The 25,029-nt window shown below is 39.5% G+C and overlaps 2 protein-coding genes across 3 annotated transcripts in view; both read left to right on the top strand.

The window, feature by feature from the left end:
• LOC147318685 (CUB and sushi domain-containing protein 3-like) overlaps nt 1–25,029 on the top strand; it is a 255,640-nt gene that overhangs the window by 75,718 nt on the left and 154,893 nt on the right. For both annotated transcript variants that reach the window (XM_086310755.1, XM_086310756.1), the window contains exons 5-10: nt 5,436–5,682; nt 19,997–20,109; nt 21,378–21,455; nt 22,949–23,036; nt 23,660–23,784; nt 24,628–24,749. In XM_086310755.1, the coding sequence (XP_086166881.1) occupies nt 5,436–5,682; nt 19,997–20,109; nt 21,378–21,455; nt 22,949–23,036; nt 23,660–23,784; nt 24,628–24,749 (773 nt within the window). The remainder of the gene's footprint in view (nt 1–5,435; nt 5,683–19,996; nt 20,110–21,377; nt 21,456–22,948; nt 23,037–23,659; nt 23,785–24,627; nt 24,750–25,029) is intronic.
• Nucleotides 6,978–8,371, top strand: LOC147318686 (uncharacterized). Its single transcript, XM_086309895.1, has one exon. The coding sequence runs from the start codon at nt 7,176–7,178 to the stop codon at nt 7,866–7,868; it is 693 nt and encodes a 230-aa protein (XP_086166021.1). The 5' UTR covers nt 6,978–7,175; the 3' UTR covers nt 7,869–8,371.

Genomic DNA, 25,029 nt, shown 5'->3' on the forward strand with positions numbered 1-25,029 from the left:
TGTTAACTCATCAAACTGTTTTTTGACTTGTGAATGATTTGTATCATCTTTCATTAGCTCTTTAAGAGACATAATAACACTTTTCATTTTGTTTACATGCCTTTTCCGATCTGTTTGGATGGTTTCAATTTTGTTTGCAAGAGCTTTCTCAGTGAGGGAAGTTATTCTTTTATCCTTTTCAGTTTTTCCAACAACAGATGCAGCCTGTGATCCACTCATTTTAAGCATTCAACATAAGCAGCATGCCAAAATCCAAAACAAAGGCAACAGCAATTCCTTCAAACTCAGGTGAACGCCTGCAGAGCCACAGCACACACACACACACACACCAAACCGAATAGCAAACGTAGCGGTGGGCGTGTCACAAAAACATCTTCGTATGGTCAGAATCCAAACTGCGTTCAAACAAACAATACGCAGCACAAAAACACAATTTACATACCACCGTCGTCTTCTCCTTATCCGTCAGACTAGCCGATTTTATGGGTGTAGTGGTGGCGGTGTGTGGGCTCGCGTCGGCGTTTATTCAGCGCTGATTGCGGGACGCTCCATTGCCGTCGCGCTTTTTGCTGACAAATATTGGCGACTTTCAAGCCTTTGAGTCGCCGAGCAGCTGAATAGGGGAATAATGTTGACGCGCCCGCTGTTTAAAACGTTAGTCAAAGTTCCAAGTTAAAACTCTTTTATTTGTTATCAAATCCTTAAAATCCGTAGAAAAACAGTGATCAAAAACATTCCAAGCTTGAGCGGTCAGCAAAAGTCGACTTCCCCCATCACCCACTCATTCACAAAATTTCCCTCGGGCCGTGAACAGGTGATATAGCAATCACTATTACTGACACCACGTGACCCAAAGCTACGCCTATCCATAACAGGTAGTGTGCATGTTTGAATGAAATTATCCAACATCCCCACAGGAATGAATAAAATTCATTTTCAACCTGTAGATCAGATACCCATGTTGTCATTGCACCTCCCAATGCATCCCAAGTACATGCAGTCAGTTTTAATGGATTTCACAAATACTGTTTTTATGCGGTATTTGTGAAATCCATCCGTGTGAATGTGAGTGCGAATGGTTGTCTGTCCTTGTGTGTTAGCCCTGTGACAGACTGGCGACCTGTCCAGGGTGTACCCCACCTCTCGCCCTATGACAGCTGGGATAGGCTCCAGCGGCCCCCGCGACCCTGAAAAGGATAAGCAGAAGCGAATGGATGGATGGATGGATGGATGGATGGATGGATGTTTTTATGCGGCCTTGTCAGACTCTCAAGCTTTTTGTGTGCTTATAATTTTCACCAATTTTATAAATAAATGTGCGGTCTAGTGGTCATTTCATAATAACTGTTCTTTTCTGTGTTGTTGTTCAGTTTTATACCAGTCTGTGTAGCAGAAACACTTCCAGAGCACAATACTTCTCAGTGCCAGACACACGCTATAATTGTGTGTCTGACTGGTAAACAGTAAATGTTTTCAGACTCTGCTTTTGGAACGATGGTAGAAATGATACACATGTCCTCAATTATCACTTCTGCTTGCAATTTTCCATAAGGCGTGCTCAAATATATACAGGCAGAAGCTGCTGGACTCGACATCTGAGCAAACCTCTAATATCAACTCTGACTAGACCCACCTCGACTGCCAATTCTTTAAAAATACTTGAAACTAAAGGACACATGCACACATGCACACACCACAGGCCTGAAAAATGGCTTCTTCCCCAGAGCTGTCAAACCGTTAACAAGGGACCCTGTCTACACTACAACACACACATATACAGAAATACACACATCCTGCCTCCTCCAGTGACATAACTTTCTATCATGCAATATTCTCATTTGCATATTGCACCAACTCAACTGTGTATTGAAGTCTTTACTGACTGAAGTTGTGCAGTATGCTCGTGTGCTAGACATTGTATTTTTGCACACCTAACTGCACTCTTATCTCCACACCAAATTGCACTCTTTAATGCAGGGGTAGGCAGTTAATTTTCCCACAGGGCCACACAAGAAACTGGGACTGCCTGTGGTGGGCCGCACTGCAGAATTGAGTTCAGTTAAGTTGGGGCTTCCACAACACGTAGCCATGTGGGGAAATTAAATATCCACTCCTGCTTTAATGCAACTCAATAATACCTGTGACTTTTTTGGATTGTTTTTTATGAATTTTTGAAACTTTGACAGTGCCGTCGTAATAATGTGGTACAGTCTTCCCCATCAGTGCAGTGTTAACATTTAGTTAAGTTCCTTATGCATTATTTCTGTGAAGGTTCTCAGTCATCCAGGTCATCTTAATCTAAGGAGCTTGGAAAGAAAAGTGTCTGGACTTCTTTAAGTTTCTTGAAGACATTTCACCTCTCGTCTGAGAAGCTTCTTCAGTTCTTAGAGAACACCATTGCACAGTCATTGTTCTTAAGACCAAAGACTAAAACACAGTGTTCCTTAAATGCCTGTGGAATTTAACTGTAGTTAACCAGAATATAATATTGCCATCATAGATACTGTATGTATACATTCATCAAATCCTTATCAGGGAGCTGTGTATATATACAGTATCACTAGAAAATATCCTGCCTGTATAATAATATACTGAATTAAGATTTACCAAGGATAATTATATGCTTAGACAGAGATTCACTGTTAAAATTTAGGTAAATAAAATAAATTGAGGTAAACACTTTGCACCAAATTCCTGTTTGACATTGACATCTTCTCTTATCTTTCTTTCAGTCTATGTCAACAAATCATAGCCCCATCTCATCCTCCACCATGCACTTTGATAGTAACCCATGCAAAGGTCATGGGTAGTCATGTAGTCATTCTGATATAATTCTGAACTGAGGATAAAGAAGAAAAAAATAGATATTAGAAACTGTTCTGAAGCTTTAAGAAATTCTTGCAACTTTCCAATAAACTGGAAAAGTGTTTTGTATTAAACTGTAAGAATTCTTGAATCATTTTGAATTTGTGCCCACTGACTACTGGGGATGGAAGGAGCCTTTAGAAGCTCTCTGAGCCTTCCAGGATGTATTAAATTCAGTACTGAACACATTCAAAAACTCGCAACATAACTCATAATTATTGCCATCACCGCCACGCTAGAATTCCATTTAAAGGTGTGAACATCATGTAAAGTTACGAGAATAAATTCATCCCTTAAAGTGGAGTGCAGAACTTTAGCATATAAATGAACCTCCTTTATTCAAGCTCTTGCCAAACAAGTTCACACTGATTAAGCCAATCAACCTCAGGTAAATCACTTTGTGTTTTACATTATACCGGATTCTGTTGTCTGGGGCTATATTCCCACGCTGGTGCACCAGTACTGATGCATTTTAAATTAATCAGCAATGATTGCGACAGAGAGTTAGCAGACTACAAATGTTGCTGAGGAGCTAGTAGTGCGCCAACTTGGGAGCAAAGACTAGGTCTGAAATATCAGGGAAACCTTGACAGTGTTTATGTGATTGCTGTCACTGCCAGTAGGGGGAGACAGAAATTACAGCAGTCAAAATTAACTTTGTCTTTCAAAATCTAAAAACTGGTGTTATGATACTGTCAGCTGTGTCATTGAGAGCTGGTATATAAATGACTTTGACAGGTTAACAGTAAGGTAGAAATCAGCATGTAGAAAACACGTCTTGATCTTAAAGATCCTATTATTAACGAGGCTCAGTTTGACATGTGAAGATGTTTGCGTTGAGGCCTGCTGGCAGAATCTTCCTCTGACATTTTCATTTTCCCCTTCCATGTCTGTCTTGTCTCTCCCCTGTCTGTTTTTGTTTCTTATAGAAACCCAATGTTTCTTTCACTCTTCTCTATACTCCTGTTTGTTTCCCTTCTCACTTATTTTTTTTCCCATTACATGTCCTATACCCTCTTCCCTTCCCTTTCATTATCACAGGCTTTTCTGACACTTCCTCCTAGCTCTATTTTCTTTGATGGTCATGGGGATACTTTATGCAGCCCTCCTGTCTATCATCAAGGTTGAAATATGATATTGCTCCTCTGGTCAGATTCAGAAGCACTTTAATATCATTTTAATTTCAGTCGATAGCAATTACTCCACAAGTCTGTGGGGCACTCTTTGGAATGTCATCTTAAATACTTTTAAGAGATACGCCATATGCCACTCAGGGTAAGTTTTAGCATGATGGAGAGTATGATGACTTTAATCCAGAAACAAATGTCTTTACAATTTTTTGGCATTACAAGGCTGCTGGCATTCAGCAAATGAGCCTAAACCAAGCTTACCTATTGGGATAGTCTACAAAGTCTGCCCTTGATATGAATCGTACATGTACATATCAATTTTCCAATTACTGGCCGTCTCATAAAGACTTTGATCAATTGCAGTAGCTCTGCTAATGTGTCAAAAGGACATGGATCAAACTAACAAGCAGCTCGTGCTCATGTCTGCACCCCCCCACCCCCACCCCCTCTTTATCTTCTTTCAAATTTTTATACATCAGCTTCCTTGTTCCTTGACCAATCATGTGATGCAGCATACAGGAATGTTCCAAGGCTGGCAGTTCTGACAGCCCAGTGTGGAGCACTGAGCCATCAAAGGTTTCAGCTGGCACAGCTGAGTGTCACATATTAGTCTTAAATGATGTGAAAACTGTGAAAGCCCTGCCATCATTAGAATTCTTTAGGGAGGAGAGACGGATAGAGGGATAGAGGGGAGGGTGGTGAATAATAGCGAAAAGTGAGAGGGCTCAGAGGAGGGGAATGAAGTGAGAGATGGAGAGATATGAGAAAGAGTTGTGGGGGAAAGGGACACGGAGTGAAAGAGAGCGAGCCACTGTTATGGTAGACAGCATTAACATTCAGCTGATGTGCCATGCACCCCACATTGGATTTTTCTTTTTTTTTAACAGCGTTCTAAACTCTGTTTATGACCACTTTTTCTGTTTCTTTGTTTTTTTGACATATGAGTGGGGTTCAGAGGGAGCAGTGATGAATTTATGACTATCAGAGAAAGCGCAGGAGATATTTAGGATATTACACCCTCATCGTGACGAAATTAGTACCCATCGAATTTGTAAATTATTCTCCTCGGTGCCACTCAACTAAATGTTTCATGATTCTTGCCCTCATAAACACAACACAGCCGACCTTTTAATCTGGCGATTCCTGTCATCGGCAGTCCCACAGTTGTGCTGAAATAAGCTCTGCATAGTGGATTTGACAATTTGTGAATGTGTGAAAACAATAATGAGTTTAAAGGGCCTGCACAGCTCCACTTGCTACTTCTATCAGTCCTTCTCTGGTTTGTATTTATCTGAGAAGACAGGTACAGATGTTTTATGCCTGCAGTCACATTTCCCTCATGCTGAACTTTGAGAAACAGGTCTAAAATAACCCAGAGACCATGTGTCTGTTCTTCTCTTACCCCTCCCCGACCGTTTTTTTCTCTTTGGTGACTGACAGCGGAGGACACATGCGGTGGCACCCTGAGGGGCTCCAGCGGGCTCATCTCCAGCTTCGATTTCCCCAGTGGTGAGTCCCCCAGCGCTGGCGGAAGCGGAAGTGCTGGGGGCCTGGGCAGCAGCGGGGAGTGCAAGTGGACCATCCTGGCAGATCCGGGAGACACTATTTCTCTAGTGTTTACTGAATTTCAAATGGAGGAGAAGTCAGATTATCTGGAAATCGAGGGATCTGAACTGCCGACCATCTGGTGAGTTGACCTGCGTGGAGAAATGAGGGTGGGAAGTGTTGGTATTTCATCAAATGACCATTTCGTTTTTTTATATTAAGAGTCGTACCATGACAGGTGGTGTGTACAGTATGTTTGGTGTTGACAAAGTGTTAAAAGAAAAGTGTCTGTGATTAGTGTGAGACAAGATTGTGTTAGTAGCATTGGATGTTGGGTTTCCACAAGTTTTAAGGTGTGTAATATATTTTCTAGAGCACATTATCTTTCTGCAAAGAAGAAACAGGCTTTAGTATTAGAGTAAAACTGTAAAATCATGGCACATACTTTTATCATTATTCATTTCGGCTGCTAGTACAAAGTCAGGTTTTATTGACATGAAACTTAACCAAGTAATAAAACATTTTTTATTTCTGTAGAATAATATCACATTTAGTCTTTTAGTAGACTTTACAGGTCCACAGCTGCAGTTACAAACCCAGGCATATTGTCTAAGGGAAAAATTCCCCAAAAATGGGCAAAGAAATACTGAGAGGTCCAGTAAATGTTTAGGTTTTGAAGGGGCAATTATAAAAATGAACAGAAAAGTAGTGCACCTGCATTTTAAACTAAAACAATTCAGTGTGCTGGTCATTTTTCCCAGTCGGAGTTTTACTTTTTAAAGTTTTTTGTTAAACCAGAAACAGGCAAGAGTACAGTCAACAGTAGCTGTGTATAATAGTTACACACACACACACACACAAACCAAAAATACACAAATTAAGTAGGCTGTAGCAGTGTATGACATATAACCAAAACTACATCACCAGTAAAGCCTAAAGCATCAATAAAAGTCATTGTCTAATGGGAAACACAGGGGTAATAATACTCAAGCAAAACATTTGCAGCCTGAAATAATGACATCCAAGTCATTTAAATTCATTTAGTGACACCAGCTCCGTCAACCAAAGAGCTGCTGGTCACGGCAAGATACAAACTCGCCGGAGCTCTGCGTGAACGGCACATCCGGGACCTTCAGCACTCAGGAGAGATTTATCTTGAGCCAGCAGGCCACAGCCAGCAGACCCAGCCAGGCTCCACCATCAGCCAGCAGGCCACAGCCAGGCTCCACCATCAGCCAGCAGGCCACAGCCAGCAGACCCAGCCAGGCTCCACCATCAGCCAGCAGGCCACAGCCAGCAGACCCAGCCAGGCTCCACCATCAGCCAGCAGGCCACAGCCAGGCTCCACCATCAGCCAGCAGGCCACAGCCAGGCTCCACCATCAGCCAGTAGGCCACAGCCAGGCTCCACCATCAGCCAGCAGGCCACAGCCAGGCTCCACCATCAGCCAGTAGGCCACAGCCAGGCTCCACCATCAGCCAGCAGGCCACATCCAGCAGACCCAGCCAGGCTCCACCATCAGCCAGCAGGCCACAGCCAGGCTCCACCATCAGCCAGCAGGCCTAGCCAGGCGCCATCATCAGAAATTCCGCTTCCGGGTCCCTCGTGGTGGCCGCCTCGTGCTCTCGCTTCAGTATGCCACCCAAGAAAGGCCCAACACCAGAGGAGGTTGAGGACATTAAAACCTCCCTCGGAGCGCTGTGCGGAGACGTGGCCGCAGTCAGGGCACAGCAGGAGCTGCTTCTGGGGCTTCTGGAGGAGGTAAAACAGCTACGCCTCCAAAATGCCGAGAAGGACAGACGGATCATGGATCTCGAGCGGCGGGTGGATGAGCTGGAGCAGTACACCCGTACGAACGACGTGGTCATCAGCAGTATTAAAATCAAGCCGCGCTCGTATGCGCGCGCGGTGGCCGGGAACGTCGGGGAGCCCAGCGACGAGGAGACCCGCTCGGTAGAGCAACAGGTGGCGTCCTTCCTCCAAAGCAAGGGGATAGAGATGGACCTGGAGCACATAGAAGCATGTCACTCACTGCCCAGGAGGAGTGACAGACTGCCGGCCATCATTATGAGATTTGTCAATCGGAAGAACAAGGTCGCACTGCTGAAACAAGGACGCAAACTGAAAGGCACGGACGTTTTCATTAATGAGCATCTGACACGAAAAAACGCAGACATCGCGAGGAAGGCAAGGCAACTGAAGAAGAACGGTAAAATACAACATACATGGGTAACAAACTGTAAGATTTTCATTAAGCTAAACGGGACACCAGAAGAGGCAAAAGTACTGATAGTGAGGAACATGGAGGATCTGGACAAGTATAACTGACACCAATGTATCAATTACACCAGGAAATGACATGGACACGTTGAAATTAGTTCTTCAACAGAAAGTAATTGATCTAGATTGTGAATATAAGGAGCATAATATAATAGATCCAGAAATAGATTCTGAAAGTAACTTTCTCTCTTCTTTTGTTAAAAATTGTAATTATTTCACTCAGGAACAATATGAAAAAGAAATTAACCTAGACGGGAAGCTCTCATTAATTCACTTTAACAGCAGAAGTATGTACTCTAATTTTGATTTCATTAAGGACTATTTGCAACAATTTTCTCGCCCCTTTAGTGTTATAGCCATCACTGAAACTTGGTTCAATGTCGATAAAGGAATAGATTTTTGTTTGAATGGATATGATTTAAAATACATGAATAGATTAAATAAGGCGGGCGGCGGGGTTGCTATATATGTTCATAACTCTATAAAATATAATGTTGTAACAACTATGTCTATGGCTATTGATGGAATTTTGGAATGTTTGACTATTGAGATTATGAATGAAAAACAGAGAAATGTTATAATAAGTTGTATATATCGGACACCCAGTTCAAGTATTGACACTTTTAATGAATGGATAGAAAAAACGTTTGCTTCGGTGAACCAAAAATTACTATTTATCTGTGGTGATTTTAACATTGATTTGCTAAATCCAACAAGGTTAAAAGCCATTGATGACTTTACTGACACAATGTACAGCTTATCACTATATCCAACAATAACAAAGCCAAGCAGAATAACTTCACATAGCGCCACTATTATTGACAACATTTTTACTAATGTCATGGATTTCCAAATTAATTGTGGTCTGCTTGTCTGTGATATAACTGACCACTTACCAGTTTTTACTTTGTGTGACTGTGATTTTAAAAAAATAGATACCAAGATCATGATAGCAAAGCGAACAATAAATGAAGAAGCAATTCATGCCTTCAATTTCGATTTAGCACAACAAGATTGGAGTTCGGTGTATGAAGAGTCAGATGATAATGATAATTTTCTAGATATTTTTACTATGTGGTACAATAAACATTGTCCTGTAAACGAACACATGACAAAGAAAAAAAAGATAAAAAGTCCTTGGCTCACAAAAGGAATTATTAATGCTTGCAAAAAGAAAAACAATCTGTATAAACAGTTTATCAAAGTAAAAACAAAAGAAGTGGAACAAAGATATAAAGCATATAGAAATAAATTGACTGATATTATAAGAACGAGCAAACAACTTTATTATAGAAGAAGATTATATGAAAATAAAAACAATATAAAAGGAACTTGGGATGTGTTAAACAACTTAATTAAACAAGGATCTTCTGGAACATCATATCCTGAATATTTTACTGATGCAAATGGTGAAAATCACAACATGAGTAATATTGTCGATGGGTTCAATAAATTCTTCATAAATGTTGGCCCTGAACTAGCAGCGGACATCCCGTGTCATAAAAATGAAAATATCAGTAATATAAAATCAAATCCCTTTTCACTGTTCCTCTCAGCTACAAATGAGCAAGAAGTAATAAATATCACATTAAAATGTAAAAGTAAGTCTTCAATGGATTATCATGACATAAATATGTCTGTAGTTAAACAGGTTATTCTGAATATTGCTAGTCCCTTAACATATATCTGTAATTTATCATTTCAGTCCGGTTGTTTTCCAAAAAAAATGAAAATTGCGAAAGTAATACCACTATATAAAAGTAATGACAAACACAGTTTTACCAATTATAGGCCTATTTCTCTACTGCCTCAATTCTCAAAAGTTCTAGAAAAACTTTTTAATTCAAGATTAGAAAAATTCCTTGAAAAACATCAAATAATAAATGTTGGTCAGTATGGTTTCAGAACGCAAAGAACCACTTCAATGGCGATAATTGAGGCAGTAGAAGAAATTACTGATACACTGGATAAAAATAAATATGCAGTTGGTATTTTTGTTGACCTCAAAAAGGCCTTCGACACAATCAATCACTCAATATTATTGGATAAATTGGAAAGATATGGTATTCGAGGGAAAGCTGGTAACTGGTTAAAAAGTTACCTAACAGGTCGGGAACAATATGTTAGCATAGGGCATTACCATTCAGAGAAACTTGGTATTACATGTGGTGTTCCCCAAGGGTCAGTGTTGGGACCAAAACTTTTCAATGTATACATAAATGATATTTTTGATGTTTCTCAAGTACTTAAACTCATACTGTTCGCAGATGACACCAACATATTTTTCAGTAGCGATGATTATACTGATCTTGTAATGACTGTAAACAGGGAGCTAAAATTAATAAAAAAATGGATGGACATAAATAAATTATCATTAAATATAAATAAAACTAAAGCAATGTTTTTTGGTAATTTAAAATATAATATAAGTGAAAACAAATTTTTGGGAGTTATAATTGATAACAAAATTTCATGGAAACCCCACGTCAGACACATAAAAACCAAAATTTCTAGAAGCCTCGCAGTTTTGAACAAAGTGAAACAATTCCTTGATAAAGATGCACTTCGTACTCTGTACTGTACCCTGGTTCTTCCATATCTTACATATTGTGTGGAAGTGTGGGGAAATACATATAAAAATACAACTAATCCATTAGTCACAGTACAGAAACGAGCACTGCGTATTATTCACAAGGCTGGTTATCTAAATCATACTCACAAATTCTTTCTTCAGGCAAAGTTACTTAAATTCCAGGATCTGGTTAATTACAATACATCCATAATTTTGTATAAAGCTTTTACTAAACTTTTACCGGCAAATTTACAAACTAGATTTGAAATTCGAGAAAAGGTTTATAATGTGAGAGGCTTTGGAGAATTCAAATTACCCAGAACTCGAACAACCCGTAAAGGCTTTTGTGTGTCTGTATGTGGTGTGAAAATCTGGAACAGTCTGAGTTTACAATTGAAACAATGCAAAAATATTCATAGATTTAAATTTCTCTACAAACAGTTGGTCTGGTCACAGTATACTCAATGATGGGTTTTAGTGTGCTCTGTAATGTCTGTCCTCTTACCATTGCTGGTATGGATTCCAAAATAAAAAATAAAAAATAAAGTGTGCGTATGTATGTACATATATGTACTTGTGTGTGTAGATATATATGTATGTATATGTATGTGTGTCTGTTACTTGTAGTTATTACTGCCTGTTACCTGTGGTAATGCAATTTATAATTTATATATTCTGTATTCAGTTATGAAGGCTCTAATTGTTGGTTGCGAGCTGCCGCTTAGATGCTTGTATCTGCCCGGGGCTGTTGATGGGTCTGTATGCAATGATGGGCGTAGCTGCGGGAAGTTTATTGTTTTTTTTTGTTGATGAGTGAGTATAGGGGTGGGATTTAATAAGTTTTCTTCGTCCCACTCCTTTTTCAGGCAAGTTTTGTTTTTTGTTTTGTGTATTTTATGTTCAATATAGGTATTTGTTGTGCCTGAAAATGAATAAATAAATGAAATGAAATGAATGAAATGAAAGTTTCAGTTGAATTTGCAGCAAGGAAGGAATTTGAATACCCTTTTTCTGAATTCAGCGCAAGTGCGTGTCAGTAAGTAAAATGGGAGCAGACCAAGAATAGTTTTAAATCGAAGGATATACCAGTGGTAAGTGTTCCCTTTAACTTATAAGCTCATAAGCTTGTGTAAGCAGTGGCTGCTAAAATTCATCCACTGGCCTTAGCCCACACAAGCATTTTAAATACAAAATGGTTGTGCTGTGCTGTCGTACCGTGTGTGTGTGTGTGTGTGTGTGTGTGTGTGTGTGTGTGTGTGTGTGTGTGTGTGGCTTGTCTGAGGACCAGACGAGCCACATCACATAGCTCTGACAGTGACATGCAGAGGTGGGAGTGTGATGATATGGGGCTGCACAAGTATAAAAGGTGTTGGGGAGATGGCATTGATAGATGGTGCCATGAATGCTTGTGGATATAGCAAAATACTAGCTGACATGATGACTCCCAGTCTCCAGAAGACTGGCAGAAAAGGAATATTCCAGCATGATAATGATCCAAGCACACTGCCAACATCATACTAAAGTTCTCTTTTTTAATATATTTTTGGGGGCTTTTAGCCTTTATTGAAATAGGATAGCAGAGCCAAGACAGGAGAGCTGAGAGAGAGACCAGGGGAAGGCACACATTAAATGCCCTTGGGGGAGATTCAAACCCAGCCTCTGCATTACCCTTATGGATTGCTTGCTCAATCCAGTGAGCTAAACTGGCTTTGTGCTAAAGGTTGTAAAGAATTAAGAAAGCAAATCTGTGACCTGGCCTAGTATGTTGCCCTACTTAAACATCTAATGGGGTAACTCACAGAGAATGATAGAACAACACAACCTGACCCAGGAAATCTGTCCCACCATAAATAAAGGCGGCCATATACTGAAAAAAAGAAAGATTTGAATGTCTGTAATGAACTTTTGCACTATTTTGCAGCCTCTGTTTTTCATATAGGTGATCTAAAATGTAAGCTTTAGTTTATACATACACTTGGCACGACAATGGCATTTAATACAGTAATCAGATCACATTTAATTCACTTTAAAAAAAATTCCAGCTAAGCAATTTTGTGCAATACAATAACTGGACAAAGTTTTATTATAAACAAGACAAAAATGATATGGGAACTGAGAATAAATAAGTTTAGACTGTAGCTGTAAAGACTGCAAGAGATTTGCAACTCAAAGTTTATTCCAAAGAGAGGTTGATGCATAGTAAGATGAAGCTGTATCGCCTCAAGATATTTTCTTAGTTCTTCTGATAACAACTGGGCTGCCTATTGACATCTTACAGCACACAAAGGAACAAAGGTTTGTTATTTAGGATGCAGAGATTGTGAAATCCTGGGGAGATATAAGCTTGAAAATATCAATTTAGCCAATTGGCCATTTTCTGCTTATTGCTTATTCATTTTTGTTGCCATTCATCCCTCCCTTCTCTGCCAGCAACCGAAGAAATCTGTAAAAATAAATAAATAAGTGAACCATTTTACTGCTAACGAGTTAACAAGTTTAATACAGATCTAAGAAATTAGATCCCACATGTAAAAACAAAAACAAAACACTGGCCTCTGCCATCGGGGATTGTGATATTATTTATGGATAAGCTGATGGCAGTCAAGAAGGTGATATTGGTCAATACAGATGTTCTGTTGAAACATCTGTGCAGCCTTGTTTATGTGCATAGTTATGCATTTTATAGAATGTTGCTTGTAAAAACAGCCGCATGTTGGAAACAGAAGTGATAAATATGCCTTTAATGAATTTTCACAGACAGTTGTTGGGAAAATAAACGACTTTAAATATGCCTCGTGGATCTGGAACGCTAAATAAATTCACAAATTTGCTGTTGCTGTAATTCAAATTGCACACGAATGAAAAATCTTTGACAGAGTTTTGTTTAGACAGGATTTTTTCTGGTTTTCTGTAGATGTTTGACGTAGAAATCACTCTAATCTGAAACAAGGAAGTATGAAAATGTTTTAACCCCTAACCTCAAGGCTAAGGTTATTCATCTTGTCTGCCCTCCAGACCGTGGGGATGTGGGGAAAGGAGGACCCAGGCGCGGTGCTCTATGTATAAACAGTGTGTTTATTTACAGAGTGGAACAAAAACAACAATAAATCCCCGTGTTCTCCCAGGCTCCCGTGTCGTGTCTCTGCGTGAATAGTTCGTGTCTCTATGCTCTCCGCTCCCGTGTCAGCACCCCCCGGTGCTCGCTGCTCTTCGTGCCTTCCACGCTCCTCCTGCGGGAAACAATAGACGCAGCCGTCAGGACACAAATAACCGCGGGCATACACTTACACACATTAACTCAATTCAATGGGACGACTAACGTGGAGTCTCAAGGAATGATCCCGCGTCGGTGGGAGCTCCAAGACTCTCTTAAGTAGCTCCCCCGACGAGGCCTGATCAGCAGCAGGTGTGTGGCTTCGGGTGTGGCCAGTCCCCTTGCAGGGCCACACCCTCCAGGCCTGACGCCGCCTATAAACAAGTGCTCAGCCACCCACACACACATATACACAAGCACAGGGAAGGGGGAGCAACACCAAAATACACAGCAATAATAATAATAATAATATAATACATGACTGCTCAGGGATCCTGGGTCGCCCAGTCCCAGGACCCTGACACATCTCCTTTTTGTCCTGTGCTTTATTTGATCCTGCCAGGCGTTAATTATAATTGGCTCAAAGAAAATCGAATCAATCATCAAGCTAGCGAGCTTTGTTGTCCCTTAGAGTTGTCATTCTGAGTCAGAGAGAGCGAGAGAGGCAAACACTGTGTCAGTGAGAGACCGAGTCAAAAAGAGAGGTGCTCTGGGTGTGGTGATGACTGCTAAGTATTCTATGTTGACGCACTAAGAAGAGCGTGGCAGGAAGCTGATACGGGATGACACTGATGTGTTTTGACAGGCCATCACGTAACCCTCTTCTCATAGGTGTAAAAGCACCAATTTTAACCCTTTCACTGACAGAAATATGTTTCCTTTTTAAAGGTTTCGAGCCCCACTGGAAATGCTTTGTGGGGTTTTTTTTGTGGCTTCTACTTTCCAGCTGAAAACTAGATGATGACCAAAGTGAACATACTTACCTTTTTTTTTTAACTTTTTTAAGCGAAAGAAATAAAAACACTTAATAAATACAAATTTTTTAAACTTTCCTAAATTTATCGAATCTTGTAGATTAACATTTAAAAGATAGATTTTTATTCATCTTTATTGATTTCCAATGAATTCTTAACTTGACAATGCTAAGCTATGTATGTTCTGGGTTATTATTGGGGTTTAGTATGCTGATGGATAAATGATTAAACTTCATAATAGCTCTATCGATGATGATCTACAGGGCAAAGATGGAAAAGTCACCACTATCATTAAGGGGGCAAATTTTGCTTGCTGACAGGCCAGGTTGCACCCAGCATGTGTGGATGCACTGCGCAGAGGTTTATTGGATGAGGATTTGCATTATTTGCCGTGTATGCATCAGACACTGTTCAGTAAACAATATTTTTTAGACACAGTTTTGAGAACTATTGCAGACAGTAAAGCTCAGTCAAGAAACATTAGACATTTTGGAAAGTCTATTTTTTCCTGATTGCATCATGGTCGTCTTGTGCACTGCCGGGATTCTCTGTCTGCTCCTTTGGCTGGCTTTCCTGTGCTGTGTCACACATTTCTATACCGAGCATGAGTGAAGCAAGGCTCGTAAAACAACAGACTTCAGAATAAAAGCGTTTAACAGAGGCCGTATATATAATGCTATTAAAATGTATTTTGTAATAGTGTAAATCTGACATGTCTTTTATAAGCCATGTTTCAAATAAATAACAATTTAAATTCATGCAGAACCTGCATTAAACTCTGATAATTAACATCTGCTAGCTTTGTAATGCAATAAACATTTTTTGTTTTTTTTAATAAATCAAGTACATTTTCCAACAAAAATAGGGGCTTTCTTACATTTTTGTACATTATAACATCTTTGGCTTAAATGAAATTAAAGATGACATTTTGGTGGTGTTGCAAAAACATTTTTTATAACTAAAAATATGCAATAAACTATATCTACATGTCAGATAAAATCTCTCATGAACATATCTCCTTTTGGAGACTCCTCTATTAAATACTGGGCGGACTGAGACATTAATTTAAGGGTATAAATTGTTATGTTGTATTTTTCTATAAGGTAAAATCATTTACAAAGCAGTAATTGAATATGTAGCGGTTTCTCTCCTGGGTATGGTGACCATGCATCACTTGAAACTCCAAGATGATGTTATTATCCGTTACAAATGTCAGAGGCTGTCAGACAGAGTTCTTGTTTTAAGCCCAACAATCCAAGTGGGACCCAGTGAGCTTGAGTGCAGCGGGGGCAAGAATTTTAGAGAGATGGCTTCAACTTCGCCAGGTAAACAAACAGACAAGCAAACAAACACGATTCAGTGCGAGCGATTCTCTCGTGACTATAAAATTCATTGCTTTTGCTCGCTCTCTTTTATGAGTGTCTTTTGAATGTGTGCAAGGCCATTGGACAGGCAAACTCTCAAACATCCTAACATATAGCACCAGCTGCAGGCAGAGACAAGTAAACTGTCAATTTACCCTTGAGGTTTACAGCTGCTTAGCAATGATTTAGAGCCTGAAACCTCAAACTCTGCAAGATTTAAGATTGACTGTTAGCCTTTTTATCAGGCAGAAAGACTTGAAATGGCATCCAACTTCTTATCCTCCCTTGAACCTGTAGCATTAAATTTTAATATTAGGTTATTATATCCGAATATAGCATGAATATAAATGTGATCACCGAAAAGTAGTGTCAAATTTAGAAACCTTAATCCTGGATAAGTCCTGCATTATACCCAAGACAGTGCAGGTCAGAGAAACATAATTCACATTCAAATCAATTCATATTTTCCACATCTCTGTAATTCCACATGTATAAACTGAAAAAACAAAAAAACCTCTCAGTTACCCATTGTTGTCAACCACCTTCCTGTAAGTGAATGTAGACGTTATTATAGACTTACAGGATGGTTGGAAATCCACAATTTCCAGACCCAAGGAATGACATGTGTTTTCCTGACACCTCTTACCAGCTTTTATCCGTTTATCAATTGAAGATTTCTATCAGATTTCTGCAAATGAGTTTATTGATTCCATCAAGCTGGGGAAGTTTGAGGATACACATCAATCACCATGAAAATAGACAAACGCAAAAAATAAATAAATAATCTGACAAAAACCAACAGTGGAGTCTGGCAAAGCCAAAGAAAGCAGTTCTTTGTTATTCTTCTGACCTTTAATGTGATTGTTCAGCCCTGTTCACAAAGGGCAAAAACAACAAGCTGTAGATTACACGTCAGTCATTATTCCAAATGTAGACACAGAGCATAAAACCTCCAAGGCTTTGCAAATATTAGATACAGTTTTTGCTTATAGAGCATACTCTTAAATTACTTTTTTTTAACATCTACTTTTTTCACAGTTTGAGTCCTGTTACAGTCTTTGATCAGTCGGGTAGATTTTTTTTTTCTTCCTTCTTGGTTCACCGAATATAGTCTTGCATAGCAGCTAAATGCTTTTCAGAGAAAGATACCAGGTTAAGCAATTAATGTGAATAGTTGCCGGTTATACACCAATCCTGTTATGAGAAACCAGTGTGGTGCGGGCCAACAGGCGCCAATCTGCTTGAGTTCATTTCCTGAGCTGTAACTGATGAGGGAGCAGCGGAAGTGATGGAGAGCAACGGCTTCTCCCTTATCACATAAAACATTCCTAGAACTACTCCCTGCTGTCAGATTTTATAAAACATATGTGGGAGGAAAAGATAAAAATCACTCGGGAGTTCCTTTTTTCATAAGTTTGATCGCTTATTATCTGTGGTACACCAACATCTAACCCTCAACTCTGTGAAAGAAAGTGAAGACCCCAGAGGTTTCAGCTCATTGCCATGGCCTCTGGGCCACGTTTGGCCAAAGTACCACCACGCTGAGACCTGTTAAGTTAGTATTTTGATAAAACTGCCATGTTCCCTTCAGCACTGTCTTATCAAATCATGCACATTTCAGTCATTTAGTCATGAGTGCCTTGCAAACCTATGAAACAATAGGTCTTGGCCCCAAATCAGCAATACAAAGTATGTAAATTTTGGATAAAATCAATCGCATAAAATGAGCAGCCTGAGTGAGTCAGAGATAGAAAGGCAGTGCATTATGTGACGAATCCATTTTTATCCCTGTTGGATTTTCTCATCTTTTTCACTTTGCCTGTATTTGAGGAGGTAGAATGAGAAAACAGTAGACAGCACTCACTTGTTCTCGTCTGTCTTAAGGAGACTGGGCATCCGAGTTATTTATTTGTTTCAATGACAGTTACATTAATGAATACCTGTGACATGCATCAATGTTTTGCAAAGTACCACTGAATTATTTGGCACAAGCATCTGGCTGCTCTTAAAAAATGTATCGCTAACTGGACAAACAAGGACAAGTGCAATAAAAAAAAAAATGGAAGAAATAATAGAATGCAGATAATATACTCATCAGTAGTTGCACACATATACATATGTTAGTTGGATACAATGTTCAATATTTCTGCAAAAAAACTAAAAAAAACCTAAAAACAAAAACTCACATATAGGTACATAAGAAAATTAAGATGCTGCGAGGCTTTTCTTCTCTGGCAGCCTTCAGCCTGTGAGCACGTTTGTGTTCATTTGGGTGTCTGTCCTCACTGGGAACAGCAGCTTGAGCGTGTGGTGAGGGAGTGTGCAAACCAAGCATCGCAGGAACCACATCACAATACATGTAATGTATTTTCACAATGTACCTGCATTTCTTTTTATAGCAGGGAGTTATTGCATAACTTTAATAGAATGGCTTACTGACTTTGATGCACATTCTTGCAAAAACTATACTCACTGGAGCAAGATATCTGCAAGGTGCCATTAAGCCTTGATTTACTGTTGATGGCGGATCATGTTTTCCTCTGTCTGCCAACTCTCCCTTTGTGACAACAGTATATTTGTTTCCACGGGCTTTAAATTTGTAACCTCACCGCTACTTCTGGATGGGTATAATTTTGTTATATCGATCTATGTTGTTTACACACTTTGAGCAGATTTTTTTTTTTAAATAATTCGCAGTTTCGCTACAAGAAACATGGCAGCAAAGTCTTCTCCTACAGCTGTTTGAAAGTTGCTCTTTTTCATTCTGCCTGTATATTAGTGCCATTAGCATTCAATGACGCATTGCGATAAAAGGTCAGCTTTTGTGTGAAAATCAATCACCCTTTAACTTCCCTCTTGAAGCTGCCATCATCTCCCCGTGTGATTGATAATTTGGGTTAAAGAGGTCAGTATTCAAAAAATTCATCTAGTTTGTGCATCAACAAAAAGTAAAACCAAAGAACAACAAAAGCATTCAGCAGCATGTAATCTGCCTGACACATGTTTCAGTCTGAGGTAAGGCAGGTCACGTTTAAACAGCAGGGACCAGAGGTGTAATCAAAGTAAGGAGAAATCAAATGCCAAGTAGACTTACTAATGCATTTATTAAATCTGCAATAGTCACCAATTAGTCACCTTTTTCCTTTCACTTTTCTACATCACTGTGTTCCTGCCTCTTTTTCCAACTGTCACTTTCATTTATTTTTCATTTTACTTATTATTACTGCCCCTTAGGTTGCTCGGTAGTAAATGCCAAAGAAATTACGTAGCCAAACCTTAATAAAAAAAAAAAAATGACTGCACACACCTTAAGACATGCAACTGGGTGGGCACACATGCAGGCACATAAACTGTGGGTTTGTGTGAAACGCATTATTTTTCATGAGAGAGACAATTTGGAAGCACAGGGCTCGACTGTCCCAAGCCCTTGGTTAATAGCTACAATGGCATTGTGTGCTATTGACTGCAATATGACAGAGCATGGTGAAGTGATTACAGAGCAATAGAAAAAAAACAGCTGGTTAGCCAGAGAAATGAAAAGGTCCAGCAGCTACAAGCCTCTATGATTATAGAGCATCCCTGATGCTGTGGCCAAGCACAGAATAAAAGCTCTGATCTAAAACCAGCTGAAGACACTAAAACAGATGTAGTGAAAACACACAGAAACTTTGAGTCATGCAAACTAGTTTTTGCAACACCACCACAGCACACTGACAGCACGTGTGCACATAGGTACCCTCACATTTACTCTTTGTGCTGATTTTTCCTTTACTCCCTTACATATGTATTTATATACACAGTCAAATTACTGCCAGATTTCTTAGATTTCGTTGTTGGGTTTTATTTTAAGATCACAGTTTTTCTCTCCAGGCATGACATAATTAGCAGATGTTAGTAGTAGATGATTCATTCAGTGGCCCATCCCTGTAGCTGGTGCGCTGCAGATCTCCCATTCTCATAAAGAATCTCGTAAAAGAAAAATTACAGCTTTTTATTCATGGTTTTCCTAATCCATATGGAAATGCCCTATAAAGACATAATATAATGTATATACTGTAAATAGGTGTCTTATGAGGGGCTCATTAACTAACACTTATTACAGGGAGTAAATTAAATTAAAAAGCAACATTTTTTCTCTTGTTTTTCTTGTTTGTTTGACTGTTTACACACAGGCTAACTGGAATGAATATTCCAGCACCCATCATTAGCAACAAAAACTGGTTACGACTGCATTTTGTGACGGAGAGCAACCACCGCCACAAAGGCTTCAGGGCTCAGTATCAAGGTAAGACGTGATTGCTTCATTTGCACATCGTAATAGAGGGCCCCCTACATGAACAAAAGGGTTCATCGTAGGAAAAACACACTGTAATTACAAAACATGTTTTTGATCTTTGTTAACTGAATATCAAACACTTTGATTAATATTCTCTGTAGAGGGCATGAAGGCTTTTTCTGCTTTAAATCAATGACTTCAAAGCGCCTTGTTAATCAAATATTTGAGAGATAAATACTGTATATATATATTCTCACCCTCGCAATACTACAGCTCAATAGTCTCGTACACTCTCATTGTTTTATAGCCTGACTTTAAGTCAGTGTATGTGCTGCATGGACTATTTGCTGCATATACTTAGCCTCGAAGTGTAGCCCTAAAACAGATTTGAAATCTGCTTGTTCACTATAAAGCTCTATACAAACATTGAATAACATGCATGTGGCAAATCGTTGTAAATGTAAGACAAGCATTCATTCAGGTGCATGAAAAGTCACCTTTGTCCTCTCCTTTTAATTACTATGTAGTGGTCAAGCAGTTTTTATGAGTTTTCATATGAACATAGATATTTTTAAACAGACAAGCACTTAGAGGTTTTATTGAGCAGTGTGCTTAAAAGCATGTATTAGTTCTCATCGAATCAGCAAATAGATTCCCCTCCTTTCTTTTGTACTTGTGTGGAAAGAACCAGCTGACCTAGAGTGCAATTCAGAGGAGAGGCATTGCTCCAGTACTTTCAAATTCAAATAGCCTTGTTTTTGCTTGGTTTTTGCTTGATACACCATTTTACCGCTCATGGCTGTTCTGTTAATGATGACAGCCACTTGCATCACCTGGCTTTTGTTTGCAATCTGGCCCCTGCTGTGTTTAATTAGACTTTCTTTAGATAAGTAGCATTGCAGTCCTGGGGCGGCTTTTTGATTCTGCATGGTGTGTGTGTGTGTCCCCACTACAAGCTATAACCATTAAATCCGCTCTGACCAATCAATTTCCATCCACCGTTTAAAATGTGTGAGTTATATCAACAGGCAAACATAATAAACAAATAAATATATAATCTAGGTTTGATTGAATTGCCAGGGCAACCCTTTAGATTGCACCATACCCTTCGGACTAATGCCTTTTGATAAGATGATGCTGAGCAAAAGCAATTACAGTTTGATGTTCTTCATAGGACCAAGTATTATCCAGAGAAAGAAACACTTGTACTGTATCTTCTCACATCTAATACTGTAACTTCTTTTATCTAATGAACTCTTTCTATTGCTCTCGACCAGTGAAAAGCTCTGGAGAGCTTAAATCCAGAGGGGTAAAATTATTACCAGGAAAGGACAACACTAACAAACTGTCTTTGAGTAAGTCTTTTATTTTTCTTATGCAACTGTTTTCATTGTTTGGATTTTTTGTTTATGGAGGGCTTGTGTTCTGGGTCTTTGTTTTCTTTTTGTCGCTTCCCCCCCTTTTTTTGCTGCCTCATTCGATGAAGGAATTAAGCTACAGTACTAGATTTTGCAGAAGTGCAGTCTTTTTTTCTTTCTGATGACCTATTTCCCCTGCTGCCCAGGACTTCCTCCCCTGCCAGAAACTTACTGAGCTAGATCAGCCCTAGTTAGGTATATTGCAGCAAACCACTAAACATGATCAGCTTCTGTCAGACAAAACTCCATCTGTCTCATTCTATTCTATGTAAGCTACACATTACACAGACTTAAGCCCATGCACTATGTGATCTACACATATAGCGGTAGTCAAGGTTGAGTGACCACTCACTTGTCAGATGATTTGTGTACACTTAGAGCGAAGTAAATGCATTCTAATTGCTCGCGGAGCTCTGTCATTAACATAAATCTGGAGTAGAATTCCCTCTAACTCAACAGTGTGCTAAACACTCAGATGATAACAGGTTGTAATCTTTATTGCCTTATGTGTCATAGATTCTGCACTGCATGGAGACATGAATAATGCAGTGAGCTCAAGTCTTTTCTATGAGACAATACTGTATATCATTTCAGAGACTGCGAGGAGAATGCTCCGTACTGTATGCCTTGTGGATTTACTCCGTATAATTGAACTCATAACGACATTATAACCTGTGGCGATTAAGTTCAAAAACGAATGAACTTCCTCAAAGCAAGCAACATGCCATTAGAGCGCCGCACGCTAAAACTGAAGGGTCTCTGTGTGTGTTTGGGGTGATGTCTTGTTGCAAACATTGCAGCAGACCTCAGTGATAATTATGCAGCTACATATTTCATGAGTTTAATTTCCAGTGCATGCAGACATTGATGTACGGATCATAATGTAAGGGGAACATGAGCTTGTTAAGTCAGAACACACAAGCTGTTTTCCTGCCTCTAAATCGCCTCTCTGCATTCTTTCCATGGTAAAGGCAGTATTCAATATAAGCCATATCTCCAAGGCTTTATCTAGTCTACGCAAATTATTATTATGTATGGAGAGTCTGACTGAGTGATTATTGTTGCTCCTGCAAGTGGTAGTTGAAGGTTATTTAATCCTCTTAGTGCCTGTTGGATCCAGATAGATTTTCCTCTATTTTGTTTAGCTCAGGTAAGAGTGCTGCGTTTACCCTTGCCACTCACTGTAATATCACAAAACACAACAGCACTGAAAAAAAAGCTGTTAGTTAAAAGTCTCTGACATTTCGAGATGAGGTCAAACCGTCAAGTGTCAGAACTTTATGATTCGTGAAAGCAAAAACTGTTGAACATGCAGGGTTATCGGCTATTCAGGTGCTTGCTGTTGCAGTGGGTGTTGTCTGAATACACTGGGCTTTAGCAATTCAAGTGTCTCTCTCACAGTATTCTTGGTCCCTGTCTTCTCTGCTTAGTGAATGAAGGAGGAATCAAACAGGTGTCTAATTACTGCCCTGACCCAGGGGAGCCGGAAAACGGCAAACGGATAGGCTCCGATTTCAGGTGAGTTGTTGTTTCGCAGCTTGAGTGAAGGATACGTAGCGTATGTGCAGATGTGTGCTGAGGGATATTGAAATGAGTGCTCCGCTTTCAGTATTATAACTTGCGCCACATGACTGCATGTCCTGAGTTTTTACTGTCACAATCTATTAAGTCAGCAACAGGTGTGCACATAAACTAGTGTTAACCAGTTTATTCTCCACCTGCTGCAGATTTCAAACATTCTTTGCTTTATTTACTGTCATTTTAGTAGATTCTCAGTCTGTTGGCTATAATCTTCTTGTTAATATTGTGCAATTTAATTTGTCTCAGTGCCCATTTAGCAAGCATAGGAAAAAGATAACAGGGAAAATAATATGATCAACTTTCAGTCTCTTTGTTCTGTTATGTGGCATGGTTTGATTTTTTTTTCAGTCTTATCCTGTTATGTGTGCATAGGGAAGCCCAGTGTAGTCACCTGTGACAGTACAAGTCCATTGTCATTGTCTCGCATTACTGCATCATATACTCGTTTCTTTGTAAATGAATGACCTGAAACAAATAATGAATTTGATATTTCATCAGGAGTCATTTTTGAGGAATTGATTGCTTTTTTCGGGCATTAATGGTGTTTGCTATCTTCTCAGTATCGGAGCAACTGCTCAATTTACCTGTGATGAAGACCATGTGCTGCAGGGTTCCAAAACGATTACCTGCCAGCGCGTTGCCGAAGTCTTCGCTGCTTGGAGCGACCACAGACCCGTCTGCAAGGGTGAGCGGGGCTTCCGATGAGCTAATAAAACTGTTTGATTAAGGCGGTGCCTCTGGATATATGCTCCATGCAGATAGAGGAAAGTTCATTGCTGTTAATTATGTATGAAAGCCTCTTCTGCTACACTCTGCTTTTCCATTCCAAAATGCCCTCACTGTTTTTCTGTGTTTCATAATACCTGGAGCACCTTTTAGAATTTGATTAATGGAAATGTGACTAATAGACCTCCTCTCTACTTGTGCAAACAATATATTACCTTTCAGTCACATTACAATGCACGAGTTATTACTCTGCCTTCTGAGCGCCACTTTCATCAATATTTATTGTGAAGTTGAAATTAATTTTTATGGGTCATTTAGTGATGTTTATGCTGTGTGTCCAGCACAGATCTTTATATCTTTTCTATATACACAGACAAGTATAAAATGATAAATATGTAAAAATGCCGTTTGGCCTGAATTTTTGGTCACTGAAAGTACAATGAAAATGTTTGGGTTGACCTTTTTGCCTTTAAAGCTCCACCAATTCTCCAAGGTACACTTACTGAGAGATTTTAAATCAGCGTTCCAGATTGGAGAACTTTATGAACTAGAAAAGTTTGAGCTGTCTCAGTTAAGATCAGGGCTCAGTGGGGATCACACACTGTGCTGGAGGACTCCTTTTTCTTCATGATTCTCACGATGGTTCTGTATTGCTCGTGTACGTTGGGGGTTATTATGTCACGTCATATTGCAGAACGCACTTCAGACAAGTCAGTGATAATAGCAAAACGTTTAAAGTGCCAAAAAAGTTACACAGGCTGTATATCTTCTCTGCTTTGATATTCCTCTTATACTGTTGCAGTGAAAACCTGCGGGTCAAATCTACAGGGACCGTCGGGGACGTTTACATCCCCTAACTTTCCTATCCAATATGAGAGTAACTCGCAGTGTGTGTGGATCATCACTGCCAGTGATCCGAACAAGGTAGGAGAACTTGTACACTGTCCATTAAACATCCACCACTACTGTTACAATGGTAACCGTAGCAGTCGATGTTTGAGGTGAGGATTCAGTAGTGACAAGTCTTGTTATCTTGGCTTTTTTCCGCATTTTTCTGTGTTAATAAAATAGCGGTAAATTCTGATACAGTAAATCACAAAAACTATGCATTTTCACCTTTCTCTGCTCACCGCCGCATTGGAACAAAGCAGTTACTTCCAAAATATAAATGCAATAGACAAAAGGTCAAGATTAGAAGCCCAGT

This window comes from Aulonocara sp. 'chitande type north' Nkhata Bay, linkage group LG11 (genome assembly GCF_057382095.1).
Source record: "Aulonocara sp. 'chitande type north' Nkhata Bay isolate Kocher_YH1m ecotype deep benthic linkage group LG11, A_spYH_male_GT1.1, whole genome shotgun sequence".
Classification (NCBI taxonomy): domain Eukaryota; kingdom Metazoa; phylum Chordata; class Actinopteri; order Cichliformes; family Cichlidae; genus Aulonocara; species Aulonocara sp. 'chitande type north' Nkhata Bay.

What these genes read in the sequence shown, in the direction of transcription:
- LOC147318686 (XM_086309895.1), top strand. Translation starts at nt 7,176, where the DNA reads ATGCCACCCAAGAAAGGCCCAACACCAGAGGAGGTTGAGGACATTAAA.